We start from the raw sequence: 24,524 nt of genomic DNA, 5'->3' as shown, positions 1-24,524 counted from the left end.
CCCTGAACACGGTGGTGGTTAATTTACACTAGTCTACACACACATTAAACGTTTCACTGGCTATGGTCGTTGACGCTTGTCGCCTCGACGACATTTCTTAACAGTTGTTTTCTTCAGCTATCATTAGCTAAAGTTAACATTAGCCAAGTTAACTTCCCGGCGATAGTTGGAAAGTTGGTCAGTTAGCTAGTACACTCCCTCTTCAACACACACTACAGGTCCGTGCCGTGCATTTAACTCAAATTATCTACGGTAGCCAAATACGACCACCATGAATTTATTCATGAGCACATTATTGTTTATCTTAACAGTGGGATAAACTCTGCTGACAAGGTACCTGCTGCTCCAGTCCAAGCGGCCTAGCCGCCATTTTGAGACATAAAAAGGAGGTGCAAAAATTACAGCCACATCGTCATTTTCCCCAACTAATGCCAGATTCCTTCGAGCCGCCCGGCTTCGTAATTGCAAAGTATCTAAACTCACCCTATTGTTTCTGCCCGTGAATATCCTCAGCCGTCTCCAACGGTAACACGACCCGACAGGGCGTGAAATTTCCGCTCCAAAATATGATCTTGTGATGTGGAGGTAAACTGTGCCCGTCTTGTCTCTCTGCCTGCTTGTTTTTCGTAGACTACCGCATTCGCCTTCAGCCGGCGGCGCGCTCGGGGTCGCGTTCACGGACCTACGGGGGCGCGCACGTCCTTGATACTAGAAAAAACTGACGAGACTGATTTACACGTATCTGCAATAGTAACTTTAAAAAGCTTAAAATGGATATCGAACTCCAGTTAATCGAATGCTTCGTGACTCAACACTTTCTCTACAGATAGCTTAATTATTTGCTCATGCATTAACCACCGGGTTTCTCTATGGACACTTCAAAGTGTACTAAAACATGCAGTGCTGATTATCATAGATGACACTTACAAAAGCCGCAAACATTTGCTAGTTTAACTTTATTCACTTTAATATAAAAGCATACTCAGACCAAAAAAATAATCAGATTATTAAGTAAGGAGCAACACACAATACCACACATTATCAATGGAAGCAGACTCAAACACTAGGCCTAGGGAGCCTTTGTGCAGGTTACAATTCATCAGCTCAAAAACACATAACCTTCAGACAATCATTGTGTTAGGGATCACAATGAGACAGTAGAGCGGGATGACCAGTGAGCAGCAAAGTGCACCATTTCTTACATGTATTAGATGCTTTCCCCTCAAAACAAAGACTTTAGTGTCTCACAACATTATTTATTTGTAGACAGAGCTCTGGAATTTTAAACTAACTTGCACAGAATGGAATTTTGAAATATTAATCTTCAATGTCAGTATTTATGTGATATTTGCTCAACATCCATTTCAATTCCTACTTTGCATTTTGAACATTCAGAATTCAAATAAACTGTAAATATCGGCAAATTAAATGTGTGACAATTAACACTTTACCTTAGGTATGCATTATTAAACCTTTTTTTTTCTAATTTGATTCCAATAAACATCTAACAACATTAAATAACATTTTATGCCCTTAAACATCTGAACTATTTGAAACAAAGTGTTACAGAGCTGAACTGTAGTGGAGTAAAATTGGGGCACTTAACAAAATAGAAACACATGTTGCAAATGTTTTTAAAGGAGCAACATTTTTGCAGACAAACAGTTTGATTATTCCCATTGGGTTTATTCTACATCAGATTCCCAATAGCACATTTCCCAGACAGCAGACTCACTTTTGTTGGTATTTCAACAGGTTAAATCATGTTCAACATTGTAGTGCTTGAAAGACCTAATCTATTAGATCAATTTTATGGGGGAAACAGACACATATATTTTTGTAGTTTGTGTATGCCGACAGACAACAGGTGTGCAATTGTTTGCACTGACACTGCGGGGCCTCATGTCATTTCACGACAGGTACAATGTCACAAGTGCAAGGGTGCCACCTTGCGGACATTACTGGCAATATAGTTGGGCGAATCAACTTTATCAGGAGGGACAGTGGGGGACAAGGATAAACATTATATGCCCCCAAACTGAAAGAAATAAAAAAAAATATATAATACACGAAACTCTGAAACAAAAACAGGAGGCATTTTTCCATTAGTAACACAAGTTGTTGAGTTTTTCCTGTTGTCACCCTGGTTGCCACAGACAATAGGCACAATACATACCACACTCTGCCACTGACATTATATGACTGTTTAGGAGCACAATCATGTTTTTAACTTCCCTCTCAAGACCTCACCTTTTGTTTTCATAAAGGCTCACTTTTTGCAGGTTATTAATAGTCCAGCTTGCATGTTTTGTGCCAAGTAAAAACTGCATTTTCTACAAACATTCACTTCCAGCACCATCTCTCTATTGCTTTAATCACACATTTAGACACGCCAACAATTAAGTAACAAATTGCCATGGGAGAGACACATTGCATGTACACAAGCGCAAACAAACCTTTATCATTCTTTTTTGGTACATTACATTGAAGCAGCCCTTCTTTTGTCCACTTTTGGTTGTGCTGCGAGTATGTTCACACATAAAGCAGCACGAGAAAGTGCACTAAATACTGCTCAATGAACAGACACTCCTGGCTGGTTTTTATCTCAGTTGCATACAAAAAGATGACATGACCCAATAATGGAAAAAGAAAACAAAAGAAACACCCAGAAACTGCTGCCAGTGTCGAGCACCTGTCCTGTACCTTTATGGTACGCAAACAGATTGACAACATCCGCAGCCATGATTGTTTTCATTAAAGAGGCTTCAACTATCCAGCAGGTTTACCATGTGTAGAAATATAAAACATCTGGAAAGCCAATGTTCACTTTTAGCCTCTATTATGAATGACTATGCAGCAGCAAAAGCAGCAACAGCCCTGACCAATGGATTTTCTGCTGGACTACACAAAGACACACACAGTCACACATACAAACATACATGCACATAATCTTTCAATGTGTAAAAATAGAAGATTGAACACAGCTAGTATATAGATAGATAAATCTACTGTGTATAAGGTGGACGTTTTAAATCTGTATTTCCATTAACATCAATCAAGTACCTGTCTAAATCCGATAAAGATTTATACATCTTTTCCATTTCTATACATTTTCCTATAAAACAGACATGGCTTAAATTAATTGATGATCAACAGGCCCTAAATACCTTCTTAATTCTTCTGTGCACTTTTACAAAATCCATTAAAAAAATCCAGCAAATAAAATCAAACTAATGATGGGTTGAAAGCTTAGTAATGTGTAATTTTGCTTGAAAGAAAAAGGAACAATAGAACACAGCAGGGACCCACTAGGGTCATCATGAGTACAAATGAGAGAAACATGAATTAACCACCAGGGATGTGTAAGAATGACAGGGGGTTAGAAAGGGGAATTTACATTCTGAAGCCCCGCTTGGAAAAATCGCATTTTTAGTGACTGTAATCTGCTCTTAGTGCACAGTAGAAATTACCCCTGAGTTCTAGGACAGGGTTGGTGCTTTGTCATTTCGAGCACCACTGGAGGGTGGGTGTGGCTACATGGCCCTGCGATCTCCAAGGCTCTTTAGAGAAATGCAGGGCAAAATGTGGTCCTGGGCTAGCAGTGCTGTGGGGAGCTTGAAGCGGTTTTGGGGTTTTTAAAATGGTACAGTGGATAAGGCTCTGGTATACAATGTCATGGTCATCCTTGGTCTCCCTCCCCCAGCATTATTCTACACCTTTAGTGATGTCATCACCAGGTGCTTGGGCCGGGGATACTCAGATTGCATGTTAACATTGATTCGGTGTTTGTACTTTCTCTTCCCTCTCTTTCTTTCTTCCTACCTTGTAGGAAATTCCTGCTCTGTATTCCGTGTCCTACAGTTCACACAATTTGTCTGTCCTGACCCATCCCTCCCCTGTTTTATTTCAAAGCTGATTTAGACTGCTCAGTTCATGGGTCCACAGGCTCAGTGACATGGCTGTTGCATCACTGCCTCCCACCCCATAGCAGAAAGTAGCTGTGTTGAAGCCTGTCAGACATTAATCAATGGGAATTTTGTCCTCTAGTTCCAGTGGGGTGTCCTCAGTTGGCTCCTCATTCTTCCCCAGCTCCTGCAGCTGCTGCCGCCTCTGCACCTCTGCCTTCAGGTTCTCCAGATCCTTTTGACTGGAACGAAAAGACCACATGCACTTCAATACTTAATATAATAATAATAATAATAATAATAATAATAATAATAATAATAATAATAATAAACTTTATTTGTATAGCACCTTTCATACAGAAATTGTAGCCCAAAGTGCTTCACATTGATTGAAAAAAATACAATATTAAAATACATTAAGATTTGATTAGAAATACAATAAAATAAAAATAAATATAAAAACAGCGCACATTAAAATATTTGATTATGCATAGAATTTTTGAAGTGCAAGAAATAAGATGAAATTTGAAATACAATAAAATAAAAAATAAAAACAGAAATACAATAAAATAAAATAAAAATAAAAAACCGCACATTCCTGGTTCCTGAATTGTGACCCCATTTTTATCTCCTTTCAAAGGCTAATGAGAATAAAAATGTTTTTAATTTGGTTTTAAATATATTCAGCGAACTGGCTTCTCTAATGTCTTTTGGAATTGTATTCCATAACTTTGGTGCATAGTTAGTAAAGGCTGCGTCCCCCATTTTCTTTGTAATATTTCTGGGAGTCGCTAGTAACCCTGCGTTTGATGACCTCAGTGTTCTAGTTTGTACATAATTGATCAGTGAGTTTGCAATGTAACTTGGTCCGGTTCCATTTAGAGCTTTATACGTGAGGAGTAGTATCTTAAAATCGATTCTGTAGGTTACCGGTAGCCAGTGCAGGGAAACCAACACTGGAGTAATGTGCTCTCTCTTCTTGGTTTTGGTTAATAACCTAGCTGCAGAGTTCTGAATCAATTCTGAATTCTGAATCAATATGTCATTTCTACCACTGGAGGTCTCTATAAACATTATTTTCAAGTATCTGTTGTTGATCATTGGACCACTGTGATAACGTAGTGCCAATCTTTTGTCCTAAATCTCACTTGTGCGGTCATCGGGGTCATGCATGGAGCATGACAGGGCAGCTGTGGCTACAAACGTAGTTTACCACCATCAGAGTGTGAATGTGAGAGTGAATGGATAATGGATCCATTGTACACACTCTGAGTATGCGTTAATAGAAAAGCACTAAATAAATCTATTATTATTATTATGTGAGGCAACAAGCTGGCAGATGTCATGTTTGCTAAACAGATTTAATAAAAGAAATAATCTGTATTTCTATTAAAAGAATCTTCTCAAAACTGTATTATTCATTTAATTCTAATGAAATCAATTAAGTAGTAACATTAGCTAACATAATATTATAAGCTATGTTTACTCTGTAAAAGATATGACAACATTGGCAGGTAAACAAAATTTGATGCTGTTGATTTGTGTACTTGACTGTGAACAATGTTTCCAACAATGTTCATAAAGTATAAAATAAAGTCCTCATCATTTTTAGATCTTTTTAAGTAGAAATGTTACATACTGTAGCTTAGAAGTATTAAGTGTTTTATATTCTGCTTAGGCTAATTCTGATACTGTGTTGATACTTAATACTTATTTGATCTCTGCATAATGTGACATTTTCTGACCGAACCCCATCATTAGCTGCACATATTTTACACATCTTAGTGCTTTACAAGTCAATCACATGGTAAGTAAGGAAAACTGCAATCAGTGTCACCGGTCAACTGTTAGCGAGAAAAATTAAACCAAAGAAAGATTAAACCAAAGCCATTAACATGTGAAATATCTGACATGTAAAAATATTAATACACTCAATGTGGCAGTATTTCTTTTCCTTCCTGACACAGTTGACATATGATCATTGTCTAATTTAGGTGTGTTTCTCAACAGCATGATGGTAATTGTAATAGTACTGCTTTTCAGTATTCCATACTTTAAGAATTGGTCTTAAGAAAAACTATTAATGATGAGTAATATGACAGATTTTTGTATTTGATAATCTTACATCAAGATATTATGATTTAATGAAGTATGGCTGTACAAAGTCAAGATTTTATATCCTGTAGCAACTGCAGGTGTTCAGTCTAGTTTTTACCTGAGAGGTATAAAGATGATGCCGTTGATGATGTTGAGCTGTTCTAGGACACTGGCCATGCTGGGGGCAGTGAACTGAAGAACAAAAGGATATGAAAATATTATATATTTACTAAATATTGGAGCTTTTTAAGTGCAAGCAAAAATAAGCATGAGTCAGAGCAGTCACCTTCAGGGGCATGATGCTGGCATTGGAGCCGTTTTTGTAGATCTCATTCATGGTCCTCTGCAGAGCCACAGCCTGTTGTGTCAGATACTTCAGGTACTCTGAGCTCTCCTTGGTTTTCTCATGTGCCTCACCCATCTGGGAAAACATTGAAAAAGCTGTATTTAAAATAGTATTCCATCAGAACTAAACATAAAAAAATGTCAGTCCTGAAGGGTCTACCTGGTTCTTGTAAATGGTGTAACCCTCCTTTTCATGCTGAAGTGCAGAGCGGAACTCGGCTTTGCTCTCATAAACCCTAGCAACCAAGTGATGGCTAAAAAGACAAGAAGACAAATATTATATAAATCTGCACCAAAACCAGTATCTTACATTATTAAATTAAACACATTGAATCTCTTCACACCTCAGTGCCACCTTGAGGGACCGGGCTCCGTGATACTTTGTGTTAATGGTCAAGGCATTCTCCAGGAATCTCAGAGATAAGTCATACTCCATCACTCCGTGCAGCACCAAGCCGATATTACTCTGATGAGGGGGGAAAAAAATGTTGGTGGTGACTGCTATATTGACCAGATCTGGTGTACTACTGAACCACAAGTTTTTTTTGTAATTCTCTGGCACAAACTGCACTCACATCAAGTAGCGCCATCTCTGGGTGGTCTTCCCCACAAACCAACAACATGAGGTAACGGGCACGATACAGCAGCTTCAGAGCAGTCGACAGCTGGCCGTTAGCAAAACAGTACAGAGCCAAGTGCATCTGGGAAGAGAGCAACACATGTAGGTCAGAGGGATATTAAACCTCTTTGTTATGGAACTTAAAATCCACTCTACCTCCGCTAATGACTGGAATTTGTTACAAATGGAACTAAAATTAAATTTATCTAAATCTGCTTTTAAGGACCTACTTTTGGTTGGCTTTAATAATACTTCCGCTTGACTAATGGCTGTTAATTTGTCATTTTGTTTCTCTCCCCTTCCCCTACATTTGTAAGGCAGACACTGTAAATAAATTGTTGTTACTGTCTGATAACTGAAAGTGTTCTATCTGCACTCTTCTCTTTAACTTTATTTTAAATGATTATTATTTATGTTTTATTGATTATGTTTTAATTGTAAATGTGTGTTTTAACTTGTCTCTCTTCCATTTTTGTAAAGCACTGTGAATTACCCGGTGTATGAATTGTGCTATATAAATAAATTTGCCTTGATAAACTAGTAACAAAAAATAAACCATCTGAGGTATAAATATGTGATAACTTACATATTCTTGAATTGTGTTGGGGTGTTCGATGCCCAGCACTCGTTCACTCATCAGAACAGCCTTCTGCTGGTTGCTGAGAGCCTGGTGATAAATAAAAGATTTCCATTTGCTTCAGATTCACTGATAAACATGCAACAAAACTGCTTCCATAAGAAAGGTTGTCATTTCTGCTCACCTCCGCGTGGTCTCCCATGATGTAATTAAGACGTGCCAGCAGGCGCAGACAGGCACAGATCTCTACATGCATGGCTCCATACACATTGTTGAACAGGTTGAGTGCTTCATTGATCAGCTCGCAGCCCTCCTTTAGAAATCCTAGATACAGCAGGAGGTGCACTTAGCCAAAATCCAAAGCCAAAGGATGTGGTCTCCTCATTTCTTTCATGCAGAACTATTTATATAAAAACAACTTTGTGCATGTTAATATAAATCTACCAGGTCTCACCTTGCTGTACTTTGGCCTGGCCGCTCTGGAAGAAGTGGAAGGCGTCTGAGGCTTTGGGATTTACATGTTTCACAACAGGGAAAATATTTAGGATGTCCTCCTCTGTGAAGGCAGGCTTGTGACGGCTGTCAAAGTTATACTCCTTTATGAGAATCTGGAGGGGAAATCACACAGGTGTAAAAAATATGAAGGTCGTGTGACAGAGTAAGGTCAGAGGTCACTACTGATTAAATGGATGTTACCTGGATGCCAGTTTTGATAGAAATTTCTCTGAGCAGAGTGCTTTTCTGAAGGCCGTATTTCTCCACAACCTGGTCCACACTTTCACTGCACATGAAAAATGTTAACGAATTAAGCATTATTTGGAGAAGAATTTAGTACAAATTTAATTAGATCAGTGTTGGTACAGATTCTCACCACTCTATGGCGAAGTGATAGTAGCTCTGGGCTTCAGAGACAATATTCTTCCACAGCTCACTGGGTGTCAGACTGGCCCAGGCTGTGTTGTCGCCGCTGCCGGGGACCCTGTTGCGACGCTTGCGACTCTTGCGCCGAGATACCAGCTCGTCAGGAGGCAGATGGGCAACAGCATCAGGGAAGGAACTCAAGAAGCAGTTCAGGAAATGACTTACAGCAGCAGACAGAGCCGACAACTCCACACCCTGAATAATGAAGAATTACACAAATATATCCACCAGGACAGAAGTAGGGATTTCTTTTAACTAGAATAACTAATGCAAGTTGAATGCTACTAACCTGGAGGTATGTTTTGAAGATATGTTTTGCACATCTAGTGATAAGCTCACTGATTCCTATTCTCTGTAGAACAGAAAAAGGAAACGTTGACAAAACAATAAATTACATTCAGAAATGGTGTGATAACACTTGTTGACAAACATCTAGCTACTCATAAAATTATAAATCTATCATAATGACAACTTCATATTGAATATAGGGTCACAATACTGGTATACCATGTGGGAGACATGCCTTTTAATTGAGGTGCCTTGTTATCTCTAGCTTTGGAATTGTTTTTAATCACTTTTTATTATGTTATTGACTTCATTTCTTAACGTATCAAAATCTCCAAAAAGAAAATGGCTTCAGCAAAGGATCAGAGAGTTGTCTTTTGTCTTTTATTACTTGTCTGTACTGGCCTGGTCATACTCACTTTGAGCTGCCTTTTGTATTGAAGGAGATATAAAAATAAAGTCAAGTCAGACTCACATAGAAGTGCTCCAGCTGGGCTTTGGCAGGAGTCTTGTCCAAAAACTCCAGGACCGTGCCCAGATAACGGACATTGATGCCCCGCTGGTGCAGAGCCTCCGTCAGTGTGGCTCCATCCATGGGCAGAGCGCTGTGGTCCAAACAGTCTTTAACCTGGCCATGCAACACACACCGCATTAACAGACACAAAATCTGCAAATTTAAGATATTCTCCAACTTTTCTAGGATGAGAAGGAGGAGCTGACCAGTGAGGGGATCTGGCATGACACCAGGAAGGCAGCAGCATCTTTCAAAAGCTGCTTCTGTTTCTGGACGTCATCTGTGCTGTCATCTGGGAAGCGCACTCCTGGTTCAAAACAGTCATCATAAAATGCACTATGAACTGTCAATGACTTAAGAAAGTTTTAACAGCTCCAAAAGCAGCAAACAAATGCTGACAATTCCAGATATTAGTTGACAGAAATGCTTATGATCTCTATCGTATTTACCTGGAGAGAAGATGTCAGGGTTGAAGCGAATGTCAAAAGATGTGTTGCTGATGGAGCCGACTGCTTTGCAGGCGTTTAGGACGACTTCCCTGCTTTTGGGGTCTGTGTGAGATTGTGATCAAACAATGTAAGTATGGATGAGAATTAGTGGTGATAAATATTTTACTCTCCTGATGACACGTGTTAATTTTAGGCCACACCAAACAAATTATCACATTCTGAAAAACACATACACCAGACACTATAGATTGGGTCAGTGTGTTTGACAAGCAGATTAAGGTGATTTAGGATCAAATTGAGAAGCACACAAATCATTGAAGACAAGATTAAATTTGCATTCCAAACCACATTTGGATTAATGGACAAAAATGGTTATTGAGATTTTGGGGTCATTTGTCACAGCAGAAGCACTGCAGGCACATCAGGGAGAGATGGCTTGATTAGGAGCCAACACTCGTCCCCACTGAAAGCTGAGGACTAAACAGAGAGAGCCAGCCAGGTGGAGAAAAGCCACTATGATCCAGTACATGATACTTTAATACGCTATTCTACCTGATACTCTAATGGACACACAGACATGCACACAAAAACACAAATTAGTGTGTAGCTAATTTTATGGATTGATTCCAGCCTTTGCTGAACACTACTTGTATCTGTGCAGTCATCCACCAGAGCTGCTCTCTCCGTGTCCTCTTAGCTTTGTCATTTGTTTTTTGGGGTTTTATTTTTTAGACGTACCGATGCCAGATCCATCTTCGGCAACTAAGGTCTCCGCAAGCTCTTTGGCCTGAGCTAATCCTGGAATACTTTCCTCAAGCTCCTTACCCTCGAGTGGGCTCTTGCATTCTCCATTCTGTGTGGCTGTGGGGTCTAGAGGCCCATTAGAGGTGGGCTTCAAGGACTTTTCTTCACTGTCAGTTTCAGCCTGTGAAGCAGCAGAAGCACTGCTGTCTGAGGAGACCTCTGTGGTTGGTGCATTAGAAGAGTCTGAAGAAGTAGTGTGTGTCTGTGGGGTGTCAGCATTGCTCTCTGTGGGTGTGTTAGCATTTTCTGTGATGGCAGGCACGTCAGTCTTTGTCTCCTTGTTTGCTTTCTGTTGCATGAGCTGTAATGCAGCCATCTTCATGAAGAGAAGATACCTGTGAAGAATCAGAGGCAAAAGTTAAGTTCACAACTTCAAAGGAGCTCACATCAGTTGACCAATATTTTTTTTCTGGAGTCAACACTACCATTTCTAACACCAGAAGAGCACATAAAATGCTTAGTATCAGGTATGACAAATTAACCAGGCCCATAATAAAACAAACTATTTCTCAATGAAGATGATTACAAACGCCTCTACAGTAACACTAACCTGTGCTCTACAAAGGCCTCAATGAGCTCTTGGCGTAAACAGGCCAGGCGGTGCCTGTGTTGACGGGGGAACCCTTGACGTTGACTCTCTGGAGGCAGCTCCTCTCCCTCCACAGGCAGGAAGTTGAGGTCAGGAGGAAAAGTACGTAGAAGGTCCAGAATATAATGCCGCCCGTCGTTGCCAATGATGCCCTTACACTCAACAGAGGAGCACAGCTCCACTGTCTCGTTCTTCTCATTCAACACATTGTGCCTCTGGACCTAAGGTTGAGTCACATAAAAGAGAGAGGATTTAAATATGTAGCTTCTATGGGGGCTGGATCATTCAGCTCAATATAACAAGCAAAACAGGACACAATATAAATAATTTAGTGTGTCGTAAAAGATTTCTCACTGATCTACTACAGATATAGTTCCAATATAGCTACAAATTAACCAATTCAATTTATGTTAAAAGTGGTTATGTACAACAGTCATGGTCACAGCTGTTTGGCTTGTGTTTATCTTTTTTAATCTCTTTATTCAGCATACTACAATTTTTTGTGATAAGTAAGTAAGGTAATATAGTACCATTTCCTAAAATCTATTAACTGTCATAACTTAAAGACGCACCATACGGATAATATCAGGCTTTAACCTGTTTTTTTTTTCATGTAATCAGATTGGTGAGATCTTACAACATAAAATGGACCACTGTCTGCCATGAATCTGTACTTAAACTAATAAATAATTGTAACATAATCCCAAAACATTGTCTATGAATGATTTCTTACAACCAGAGATCACTATCTCATTACTAACCTTGAGAGGCCGGCTGGTCTTGTCCAGCAGCTCCAGGTATTTGTTGTGAGACACAACAGTCTTTCCAAAGTCAATCGAGCCATAGATGACACTTTGCTCTTGTTCGCGCTCCAGGATGCCTGGGATGATTGACTGTGCGGTGACACGGTAGCCTCTGTAATCCACCACCACAGTCCCCAGTGTGTACAGACCCTCCACATCCACAGCACCGTAAGCTCGTACGCCATTCAAGTCATTGGTGGGCGCTGCGTGAGCAGCGGCATCTCCACCCAGCTCACGATAGTGATCCCGCACATCAAAGCCCAGGCTAAAGAAGATGTTGTTCCAGATGAACATCTGCATGCGTGTTTCCTCACCAGGGTTTATAGCCATGACGTTACCATCAATGACTGCCATCGCACCGCGAGTGGCAGCTGCTGCGAAGTCACTGTGCACCTGCAGGAAGGCAAAAAAAGAGACGTTGGTTCATTCCACAACTCTCACCATGATTTTTGAAGTTTATCCAGTTCATGTCATGTGTTTTTGAAAAAGATCATAAGAAACCTATTAATATTGAGGGCTCTAGTTCAAATACTTTAACTGAATATTCACACTCAGAGTGAACTTTAAATTGAAGATATTTTAATTTAACAAAAATGAATACATTTTCATAGGCTTGCAATTAAATTTTTAATTCTTTATAGTATTAGAGGTACAATATTAGATGTTTTCATGTTTCACTTAAAATATGTCTGGTAAGTCATTATCTATCATCACATTAGTTGAATTATATGGAGGTTCTTGTAATGGAGTTTGTCAAGTGTCTGTGGCAACATTTCCAGAGAAAGAAATAAGCTCATCTACTGTGAATAATTGTGACGCAGAAGTTCCATCACTACAGTGACCTGTCACTGTGTGTTGTCAATGTAACAAACACACACAGAGGCGAGCTGTCAGCTGAAGGATGATGATGGATGACATCACATGGGGGACTGTTCCAAACTCTTTGAAGTGCAGCTCAGAACATACATGTAATTGCTATTTACCACCAACAGGGGCCACCAAAACAAAGAGGGTTTTTTTGAACCACTGATTTTTTATTTATTACCCCGCCTCCTGAAGGGGAGGCAAGGGGTACTGTTTTTGGTTTGGTTTGTTTGTTAACACTTTAGCAGCAAAACTATTGGTTGACTTCATACCAAATTGGATTTATAGATTGCCAGTGACCCAGAATAGATCTGATTACATTTTGGGAAAAGTAGGTCAAAGTTCAAATTTTTAAAATCTTGTTCCCCCCTCCCATTTACTTATAATGGCTGAAATTTGTCTGTGCTTTCTATGTCTATGCTGACATCAGCACACACATAGGCATGCTGACATCAGCTGGATTGATGCAAAAATAAACTGCAACACTTGCGAGGGGCGGGGTTTGTTGTGCCTGGCACCATTTGTTTATTTGTGGTTTCAGACGGACAGTTATTTTCACAAAGGGAGAAAACAAGTGCTGGGTCAGCTTTAACTGATGTATTGTTGATATACTGTTGACATTTAAAGGTGTACTCTGTGTCTACACAAAAGCAGCTGCTGCAGTACAAGTAAATGAAAACTAAAGACCCACCTTGAAGATGGCCCTCTCCCTCAGCAGACGTTCAGGCAGATTCTTTCGCGGCAGCTCTCTGGTCGTCTGCAGCTCCTCGTTCCAATCTCTGGTCTGAAAACAAACATATCAATTTAATCCTACAAAAATACCATAAAAATAAATACTAATTTTCTAGGCTGTAGCCTGATGATATCTGTGTGGAGCTCTGCTTACCTGTCCAGGTATGTGCTCCTCATAACCCAAGCGGGAAGTGTAAGCATCCTCTGCTCGAACACAGTCCATAGCGTGGTCGACCTGTGGAGCAGTCCAGCTGTACACCTGGAAAGGCGTGGCTATCCTCTCAAATGGGTGCCGCTGAACTCTACGGTAACATGCAAAAAGATGAATCACTGGTTTGATTCCTCACACAGCTGTGACTTAAGTCTTCATGTATATATTTGGACCTTTAGCTTGTTTTTTATGTCATCATTTTTACCCTGTTAATTATTTATGACAAAACAGTGCCTTAGACACCCAAATAGGTCAAGATATTCTTTGTCAACTCCCCGGTTAGATTAAGTTAATCAAATAAGGTTTGAGTCATTCAGCAAGGAAAAGCACTTGAAAGGGAAGAATGAAAATGCAAATGAAGACAAGTCTTGGTACACAGTAGGGAACAGTTTATGGAACACACCCTTGTTGGTCTGGATTACTAAAACCTGCAACCAAGGTCACCTACAATCAAAGTGAGATTTTTACCTTTTCTTTTGCAGGGCAGTGAAGTTCTTCTTGAAGGCAGGGCTGATCTGGCTCAGCAGCTCCACCAGAGAATGGCTCAGGAAGCTGGGGTTGGCTGGCTTAGGGTTGAAGGTGTAGGTAGTTGATCTGGAATACAGGCACAAATGTCATTATGGCTTTTTTCTGACAAATATCTTAAAAGAGATGCCCATGAAGTCAAAATAAAGAAATCACTGGATCCTCACCAAGCCTGCTTAAACACTGAAATGACCTGCTCTAAAACCGCTTGTTAGAATTGTATTAGTTTGACCCTAAGCACCAAATTATTACAGTAAAATTACAGATCTGAAGTCAAAAACACATAAAATGTTTGTCACTAAACGTTTAATATCTTGTTTGTGAAGAAAAAGACCCATACTCGCAAAAAGAATAAAGATGGTATCGATGAATGAAAGAATGGAATAAAAAGGGTTTTGACCAGACACATAGTTCAGTGAACCAGCTCAAGATGCTCACAGCAGACAGTTTGATCTAAATGTGAAGCTTTAATGAAAGGACTTCAATAAATCATCATAAGCATATCTCTTTCTGGGTGATTTTAGACTGAGGGTCAAAATACTAAAAAAAATTAAGGTTTGATTTGACTCTTCATTCACTGCGAAGGAGTTCTAAAATGCTCTGTATAATGAGCCATGAGTGGTGACTGTTTGTGAGACATTCTTTCTTAATGACTTCAGCTGGTATTAAATGTAATTTATATCCGTCTTGTCACATCTACTCATACGGAATGGGTAGTAACATTGAACAGGTGTCCAATCAGTAAACACATGAAGCTGTAAGGAGATACAATGCTGGAATGCAGACTCACTGGTTGAGGTAGAAGCCGCGTGTAGAGGCAGTGATGCTGACATGGCGCTCCTCCACAGTCACGATGTACAGGTACATGAGGTCCCCGTGCATCTTTCGGTTTCCAGGTGGAGGGTTCCAGCCACTCATGGTCAGGACCTTCAGGCACTGCATAGGCTATTAAAACAATTCATCACAGGATTAATTGCACAGTTTTATTCTTTCATACACAACCACAAGACAGAGCTATTCCTCCTACCTTCCAGTCCTTGTTCTGTGGCTGGAGGGGCACCAGGGGGCGCTCTTTGCTGCCAGGAAGGATGTGCTCTGGTGGGGTGCAGTCAATCTGCTCCAGTTCATTGCCCTTTTTCTTTCTCTTGCCGCTATCTGTGGTTGCATAAGGGCAAAATCTGCACATTACTGAATATTTAACCTGCTGCAAGTGGTCCAACATGACTGTGCAGGACAAAGTGAATCATAGACACACAGGTACCACAGTGTCCTACCTCCAAGATCTCCATCAGTGAAGATGCTGAGAAAGGACAGTGAGTTGCAGTCGACTCCGTTGTAAGCGTCAGAGGGGTCCAGGCTCTTCAGCAGGTCTCTGATGTGACGCACATGTATGCGGGCTTCACGTACTGTGTAAGGCTCTGGAGCCAAGACAAGAAGAAGACATGTTAGTCCACAAAGAAACAAAAGCAACAAATTAAGATCATTGTATTGAAGCCATTTACAGGCCAATACAATTGAAGGGTTGTCTGCACCTACTTATCAGTAAAACCTCACCATGCAGGCTGTAGACAGATGGTAAACACCAAGCAAGTGTATCATGATTGGCAAAAATACATAATGGGAAGGTGAAGTTCTAACAAAGCACAAAAAATACAAAACCCGAGGCACTCTCTTGTAATTTTAAAATGCCTTTATTAATTATGGCGTGTCTCAATGGACCTCAGTGGGCCCCATCGGGAGAAAAAACATGTTGGGGCTCAGTGAGGTCCATTGAGACATGCCATAATTAATAAAGGCATTTTAAAATTATAAGAGTGCCTTGGTTTTTGTATTTTTTGTGCATTGATGATGCCTTCACCGAAGAGCACCTCTTTTACCATTTTTCATTACGATTTTTCTTTACTGCCTGGAGGTCCATGAAGTGTTCCTCTTTACTGTTTGTTCAAGATTAAGTTCTAACAATGTTGGACATGGTGAGCATTAATTTTTCCTTCACAACCTGTATTTTAGTGAATAAGAATTCATGTCACTGGTCATGTGTTGTACAAATCCACTAAAATGCACTCATGTCACAGCCACCTCAAATGAAAGGATTCAAATTTTGTGTCCAGGCTTAAACAGTTAAACAGTAAAATTAAACAAACAAAAAAAACCCAGCACATTTACTGCAGCTTATGTTATCAAATGTCCTTCATGTTGATCAGGTTACGCCTGTCCTTTATAGCTATGCATTCTAATTTATCAGATGATAATCAAGTATTTGTTCAGACTGTCCCTTTGTTTCCTGGCAAAATGAAACCTAACACTAGCTGCTTTGTCATTTTCACTAAAGTTTTGTCGACAGTTTCAGACACAGACTACAAAGACCTATAAAGATGGTACCACAATGACTGACAGACTTAGGAGCAAAAAATGTGGCAAACCGACCTTAAAGGAACTTTCTACAGCCGGAGCATATTATATAGCAGACAACCCATCTTATAATCCTCCAAAATATAGCTTTCATTTCCCCATTCCCTACAGCAGGAGGAGTTCATGTGTGTATAATGTGTCACCTTCCACCACTTTGAGCAGCGAACCCTCTTGCAGGCCTTCGATGGACTTGAGCTCGGCAAAGTTGTCCAGTACGTTTCCATCCAACTGCAGGGAGAAGCAGGTGCGGTGGCAGGTGTCCTCACGGTCCATCAACACCTGATGGATCTCCTGCACCATTTCCTGGGGTGAAACCTGGTTCAAGTGTGAAAAGATGCAAATGAGGACAGGTTCTCGTACTCTGTGTGAGATGCATCAGCCAGCTGTACCATTATAATACTTCAGAATAAGGTATGGAATCTTATGCGGAAATTGTTTGTGGTAGACAAAAAAATTGGAATAATTTCAGCATTTTGAATATAAATGATGTATAGATGCATTAACATCAACACAGTTTCCTTAATGAAACAAATATAACCATCGCAATGTGTAATAAACTAAGGTTATTACACATTACAATACATGTCTTTAGTTTTAAGGCCAATTAAGTCTATTTAACCAGTTTTTATTATCAGCACCATGGCATTTTTATACAGTCAATCAGGTTCATTAGATAACAAATACAGACCCATTTGTTTTGATATAATGTCTATTTCACCTCATCAGTAAGTTAACTTGGCCAATATTCATTTTAAGTAGGCACTGCTTTAAGGGTTATTTTTATGCATTATGACAGTTAAGTCTGATGTTCACATATCATGTATCTCTAGTGTTGTACTTTCCACTGGTGTGAGTGTTCAGTGTTTGTTAACTGTCTCTCTAGATACTGTGTCTGCTTTCTGGTGCTTTAAATCCAGGACCTCCCATGATGCTTAGCCATACAAGTTGAACCTGTTGACACAACTGTATTACATTAAGGCCAATTAAGTCTATTTAACCTGTTGTGCTGCTTCATTCTCTTGCCAAATATATACAGCTTGAACAGGGTTAGTGTATGTTGAAGCTTGTTTTGATGCGAGTCTGTCAGAACTCAAAAGTATTTTTTTTTCTTGCCAGTGAGCCATAAACTGATGACTGAAAATGAAGTCATGCAGTAATCTGAGAAAGTGACTTTTATGAAAATTATATGAAATTAACTACTAAATAATTGACAGCATTATTACATACAGTATTAGTACAAGCATGCTGCATATCATTCTAAGTGTTGATGAGATTGAATCCTTATGTATGGAAATTTGATATCCAATGACAAGTCACTTTCTGACAATGGATAGTACTGAAGCAATTCAGCCATAAAAAGGTCAGTTTGGTACCCAAACTGGACAACACAAAGACTGTTAAAGTAAACTGCCAGAAATGTGTGTGCGCATGATGACACTGCCTGGTGTCATAGCAGAAGTTCAACCTGTGATGTGTAAACTCCTCACAGACATCCCACTGGGCTCACGGCATCCCACGCACAGGGCTCTTTGTCTGTTCTAGACGCAGTATACAGAGAGTTAATCCGTACCTGCAGGTCGAACGGCTCTGTTCCAGGTGCCTGGATTTTAACAGTGAAGCCTGTGTCCTGGATCACTATCACTTCCTGTTCGTTAGACTCCTCCCCTCCATCCGCTTCACCATTCCCATCCTGCTTTGAGTCAGATTCCTCCGTGTGCTCGTGGGCTCCATCACCATTCACCATCGCTGTATCTGCACTGTGTGCTGCAAGGAGGAAAACAGTGTCACATGCAACCAATATAAATGAATATCTTTAGTTCAATTAATCATTAATTTCTTATGTATTTGACAGAGTAAAAATAATTACACATAAACTCACCATCACTTAAGTTTTGTAAAACAAAAAAAATTTAAAATAGCTGAGACTTAAAGGCAAAATTCTTTTTTAAAAGATGTAAAATACTTTTAATGACAAAGAAATTTGGCTGCTGTTGGACAATAAGTTCACTGACTCCAGCTCAGACATGTAGTGATTCTTCAAAACAAAACGCACTCTGGTCCCACATTAAAACACTGATGCTGCCAGGCAGCCAAGTCATAAACAAAGCACAGACTCAAAGGCTGGATGACCTCACCAATAACCTCATCAAATATTCATGAATGGGTGAAGAGATCCGACAAACTCAGCTGCAGTGTGTGGGTGTGAAGGGCTGCTAACACAAAAGAAATTGGAACATCATGCAAAAGATGGATAATAAGATAGACACTTAGTGCCAGCAACATATTTTCATCATTTCTCCAAACACTTGCCATTATGTAACACATGTGAGCGTCTGTGACAAATACCAAAAACACTGTTTCAATGTTTGAGGATATTCATCTGGAAGGTCTCAAGGGACTGAAACCATCATTTCATCAATACAATGAGGAAATTAAAGAGATTTGTCTGGCTGATTGTGGCCCCTGCAATTGGAGAAAGACAACTTGCTGTGATTTGCCACTTTTCTCCACTTGGGAATATTTAACCCTTAAATCTGTTGATTCTTCATGTAGACCCAAGTCAGCTAATGCAAGTAAAATTATACCAGCAAAATAGTATCATAATAATTAATATCCTGAGTACTAATCATTTCAGTGATTTAATACAAAAACAACTAACTTTTGGACATCAAATGTTGTAATTCAGCCAATTTTCTGTCTCTTTTTATTAACCACAAAGGTCAGGGACATATGCTTAGGTTTTCAATTGTTGGTTGGTGAAAAGAAACATCCTGACAAGACATAATTTTGGGCAAAAGAAGATAACAAGGAGTTACTTTTACTAAACACACAATTACAAGGGAAAAAACACTGGATTAATCGGTACTCAAAATAAATGTTTCTTGTTTTAATTCTAGATCTGATCCTCTAGAGGAGAGGTGAGTAGGAATGTATACCAACTCGATGACAAATTATGCAAAATTAAATGGAATGCAGTGGACTGTGTGCACAACTGGGACACAACTGCTACCAGCCAGTGAGCCCTTGTTCACAGTCAAGGATATGAAGAAAGAGGGGCGAGCCTTAAATGCTAACCCCATGACCCTGGGTTGAAATAACTGCACCAAGAAGGTAGTGGAAAAGAGGAGGAGGCCATGCTCTAAATACAACACACAACAGCACCGAAGCAAGCAGACGAGTTAACAACGATACATGGCAGGAGAGTGAGGCTCGGTGTCAGGTGTTTCAGAGGAGTGTTCTTTATTAACTGCATCATGGAAGGTTTCATTTCAGCAGCTGAGACTGAAGCAATGTTGTAAGCATCAAATGCTTTGTGATCAATAATCCCAACTATTTCAAGGGAAAAAAATATTCACTTGCTCTATCTCAACGTTAGTTAAAAAGATCTTGCAAGCTTAATTTTTTCTTCCATCTTAAAGACAAAAAGTATATTAATGACTCAAAATCAGCATCAAACCTCATACTAAACCCAAGCAGTTGTCATAGTTTTACTTTTCTGTACAACAAGCTGTAGTTCAATTATTTTTCATTTGTGTTTAAATATAGTATAAACAGGCTGAAATGCAAGAGTGCAAAGTGCTAGAAACACTGTGATTAATGTGGTAATCAAGCAAGCCAAGTATTGCAAAACTGACCCATTTGGCCCCAGAGTAAAAGGGGGAAAGTTCAGCAGGAGGTGGAAGCTGTGACGCTATGATATCCACAGCAGAGGGCCAATGGTAGGTCTGACATTGTTTTAAGATACAATAGTGGTTTATGTATTTAATCTACTGGATTAGTTATAAAGTGTATCCAAAAGTTTCATTGAAAACATGCACAAATGTATTAAACACAGTATAACATTAGAGAAAATGCATTACCAATATTCATCTCTAAATGCCATGTGTTTGACTTAAAACTAACATTGTTTCATCCTCAAATACATCAGTCTTCATTAACCTAGGTGAGATCAACCTACCTGCCAAACTAATTCTGGATTTACTCATTATTTTAACGTAGAGCTGTAGCATAAAGATCTTTTGGCTGAGGAGCAAAATGAGACATTTGAGGAGAAAACCTCTGTTACCATTTCTGACATTTATACACAGGTAATTATTCAATTAATTGAGAATTGAGTCTAAATAAGGGCAAAACAACAGAAACCACCCATTTGTAACCTCAGGAGATTAAAAACATGCCCTTAAATAAACACAGAAGACCTTTCTTTTGTCACTGTGCTGTGGATTGTACTCTGTCCTTATTACACACAATCATATTCTACATGTTTAGTTTTTCTCAGATTTGACAGTTACCAGTCAGGGGCCACCAGAGCATGAAGTCAAGGCAAGGAATCAATCAAACATGAACAGCATCACACCAGTCCAAACAGCAGTGAAAAACACAATGACTCACAACAGAATAATAACTTCACTGCAACCTATTCACTTTTCATCTCACAAAAATGTTTGCCTGGGTCAAACTTCCTGCTTAGCCTAATATTTCACAGGACTGGCCATGTTATTTTAGATCCCTTGCAGCTGTGTAGCTTTTTACTGAACCAAAGCCCATTTCTCAACCACAAAATAATAAATCCAAAGCCAGTTATCTATCCACTCGACAGCCCTTGACATGGGGACCGTAGAAGCTGCCATGGCAACATTAACCAGCCAGACATCCTGAAAAAAACAAGGTCTCTCTGTAATCATGTTTACTGCACCACAAGGTGGCATTGTCATGGTGAACAGACAAAAAAAGGAAAAAAGACTGAGTCATGCATCTGCAGAGGAATTTTATAAAACTAACCACAAAAGGTCACTTAGTTAAAGTATTACAAAGCAGCAACAACCACAACTATGACCAACAAACGTAAGAGAGATAACAATCTACTGGAAGATCATATATTAAATCTCATTTTACAGTTGACAATTTGGGTCATTGACAAAACTGAATTGTCATCTTCCTCCAAATAAAAAAACATTATGATATGTTGTTTAAAATGAGCTTGTTTTTCCCAGATATTTTCATTATTAGTTGTATTAAAGACTGAGCGAAACTTTGAAAAAAAAATCTCCACATTAATCATGTTTTATTCCTGAACAAATTTTTAAGCAAAGACAAAAAATCCAGACTTTTGACATGACCTAATCTACCAGTGTGTCAGGGCCCTGAGGGGAAACTGTTATAAACTCTGTTTTCCTTTGCTTTTTCCAGCTAAAACTGTTCAACCGCTTTTACCATGTTTCAAAAGAGGCAGAGAAACATATAGACATAATAAATGTGAATGTGGACTAGTAAGGAAAATATCTAGCCAGAGGAGGAATAGTGCCAGGGTGTGAGGGATTATCTAGGTCACTCTTCACCCCACCAGAACATTAAGGCCTTTAAACCACTAAAAGTAACCTGCACCTTGATGCTGTGCCATGTGTTGTTTATATGTCACCTTACAACCCCTGTCACTGACATTGATTGACATGTATCAGCCTTGGCATCACACATGTTTAGACCATCAGTCCCATCTCAGACAGACAGCCTTCTACATCTTCTATTTCTAAGGGCTGCCTCTTCATATATATTCCCACAATATGTATTCATTACTTTGCAGATGCCCTTAAATGTCCATCTATTGATCCACATGATGATGAGCAAAATGTGTAATTCTGCAGGAACTGCCCTCCACATAAATAACCAGAAGATTGAAAAAGAAACCCGCACAAAGGTTTGCCTAGTTATGAAAAATAAAACCCTGCGGTCCGTCTAACTTTGAAACGAGGCAGGCAGTCAATTCAAGGTCCCACATGTGACACAGATCCAGACTGCAGTCACTTCTTATGCTGCACAAGTTGTGTAACATTAACTGTCACTTATGTCTTGACTCCACCGACAACACGCTGCTGCTCCACTACAGCCCCCCCCCCACACACACACACACGCAACTTTGACTGAAGGGATACTCACCTGTTTTACTCGGCCGTTCATGTATTATTAGCGTAACCTTCCTTTCACAGTGCACACACCATCATGACTTTTTCTGTAACAGCCAGCAGCTTCCGCTTCCCGGTCGAAGACGGACACCTGACTTTACCTCAGGCGGTAGGGAGGGGAGGGGGACCGGTCTGTGCGCTACGACCGACCCCTGGTGCATTATCGGCAATACACGTTTAAACTTGGACCAATAACATCAAATGTATGTGTCAATACTTCCTTAACGTAGCGTAATGACATATATCTAACAATTAAACTAAGCGCGTAGTGGCTGAACCCCCTCTGTTCCAGAGCATAATGTGCAGCTCCACTGAAGGTGACCTTCAGTTCATTCTCTTACTGAACATGTGCGTCAATACGAGTTTGCACAACACATGCTGCTACACCGTATTAACCCTGCAAGCCATATGCTGCACAGCCTCTGTCCGTTAAGCCTGTAAACCACAAAGTTTTTATGTCTACGTTTGTATTTTAGGCATAAAACCATGTACCTGCTGTGCTCTGCTACTTAGCTAACTAGCCTCGATGAGCTAACCGGCTACAAACTGACGGAGTATGCTAATGTTAGCATACCGGCTAACTTGTTTAGGTTAGTCTGCGCGCCGTACACTGTCAGTGTCTGTGCAATGCAAAAAAGCTCCAAAGTCATGAATACAGACATGGTTGTGATCAGTAGAGGCTGTTGTCATGTTAGTAGAGACAGCCACTTAAAGGGTAGACAGATGGTAGGTGCAGCCGTAAGAGCTGTGGATGCTCTTGGGACAGACTACCAAGGAGAAGGTTAGGAGGAGGGGATGAGCCAAACCCCACAGACCTCCACCTTGAGTCGGTCTGAGGACTTGGAAGTCAAACCAGCATGGAGAAAATGATTTAACAGATGCTGTGCAGGAACACAGCCAACGATACACATATTGTCACAGTAAAGTCGAGTCCATGCACGGAGATGCTGATCATGTGGAGATGTGTGTGTAATGTATGCATGTATGGATGGTGTATGTTCAGAGTGTGTTCAGTGTTGACAGAAGCCTGCAGAGCCTCACCACAGCCGCAGGAGTCCTTCACATGTGTCTTGCTGGTTTCTTTGCTGTCTTGGGCTCCATCCCCAGCTTCATCCGCAAGATCAACCGGATTACAGTTAGGCACTGACGCCGGGATGTCATCTGTCTTGCTCACCATGGTCGGCAGTCAGTGTGGCGACAGAAACCCCCCAGCAGCGATGGTCGAATAAGTCGATCTGTAAAAATACGAACTCTGCTTCTCAGGCTAACGCAGGCTAGCTGGCTACATGCGAAGGGTACACGCTTACAAAAACAAGTCTACCGAGGAAGGACAGTGCTGTACATAGTGGGGATCACACGTGGTTTCTCCTCCCCTCCTCTTGACCTCTTTGCCTTTGCGTTGCACTTCCCCACCCACTCGGCGTGGCGCTACGGAAAGCGACATGCGCCAAACTGTGTTTACCATCTCTTATTTGAGTAGAACTTTTTAGTGGCTTTTTAGGTATTTCTGTTAACTATTCTACAATAATGAGGGCTGAGTTTAAAGAGATAATGCCACGTATTGTTACTGGTAATAACACCACAAAGAGAGACATCACTGGATGACCTTTGACCCTTTGACCCAGGTGTCATCAGGTCTTGTCAGTCTTAGAGTCTTTTAACCCCCACAAAGTGACATCTGCAGCTTACGGACATGAATACAATGGAGTTTAACCTTCACAAGACTTAGTCACCAGTTAACCAGCAGTGGAATATGAATAGTAAACGTGTTGTACTTTTCAGGTAGTGTACTTGTGTACAAGTTTGAGAAAGCTGTACATGAGTATTTTCATTTTTATCCTACTTTATAATTATACCCCACTGTATTTATGGTACATTTTTAGTTCCTTCTCAAATGACGTGTGTTCCTCCC

The 24,524-nt window shown here is 40.1% G+C and overlaps 1 protein-coding gene across 3 annotated transcripts; it reads right to left on the bottom strand.

Annotated features, from left to right (window-relative positions):
* Positions 1–937: 937 nt before the first annotated feature.
* On the bottom strand, positions 938–23,996 carry cluha (CLUH binding protein of NUMT mRNA a). Of its 3 annotated transcripts, none has more exons than XM_030152062.1 (27): positions 23,654–23,996; positions 18,223–18,416; positions 16,796–16,967; positions 15,515–15,658; positions 15,268–15,395; positions 15,031–15,185; positions 14,184–14,309; positions 13,659–13,806; positions 13,464–13,556; positions 11,867–12,301; positions 11,067–11,326; positions 10,451–10,851; positions 9,713–9,814; positions 9,470–9,570; positions 9,225–9,377; positions 8,754–8,816; positions 8,415–8,659; positions 8,240–8,324; positions 7,998–8,151; positions 7,728–7,867; positions 7,553–7,633; positions 6,923–7,048; positions 6,692–6,813; positions 6,508–6,601; positions 6,289–6,423; positions 6,121–6,194; positions 938–4,147 (listed from the first exon to the last, which is right to left on the bottom strand). In XM_030152062.1, exons 1-27 carry the CDS (start codon positions 23,787–23,789, stop codon positions 4,021–4,023), a joined length of 4,194 nt encoding a protein of 1,397 aa, XP_030007922.1. In that variant the 5' UTR covers positions 23,790–23,996; the 3' UTR covers positions 938–4,020. The 3 variants fall into 3 exon arrangements, with proteins under 3 accessions (XP_030007922.1, XP_030007923.1, XP_030007924.1); XM_030152063.1 differs by having other exon boundaries at positions 10,538–10,851; XM_030152064.1 differs by lacking the exon at positions 23,654–23,996 and adding an exon at positions 22,587–22,702.
* Between the last annotated feature and the right edge of the window lie 528 nt (positions 23,997–24,524).

The sequence above is a fragment of the Sphaeramia orbicularis genome, chromosome 13, assembly GCF_902148855.1.
Source record: "Sphaeramia orbicularis chromosome 13, fSphaOr1.1, whole genome shotgun sequence".
Classification (NCBI taxonomy): domain Eukaryota; kingdom Metazoa; phylum Chordata; class Actinopteri; order Kurtiformes; family Apogonidae; genus Sphaeramia; species Sphaeramia orbicularis.
Note: the sequence above shows the minus strand (reverse complement) of the source record. Positions and strands in the feature narration are given on the sequence as shown.

Bases quoted from the DNA above. Each gene is read 5' to 3' on its own strand.
- cluha (XM_030152062.1), bottom strand. From the start codon at position 23,789: ATGGTGAGCAAGACAGATGACATCCCGGCGTCAGTGCCTAACTGTAAT. The intron at 7,049-7,552 runs GTAAGTTATCAC...CTCTCTTCCCAG, and splicing joins CCAACACAATTCAAGAATAT to ATGCACTTGGCTCTGTACTG. The intron at 6,814-6,922 runs GTGAGTGCAGTT...CCCCCTCATCAG, and splicing joins CAGAGATGGCGCTACTTGAT to AGTAATATCGGCTTGGTGCT.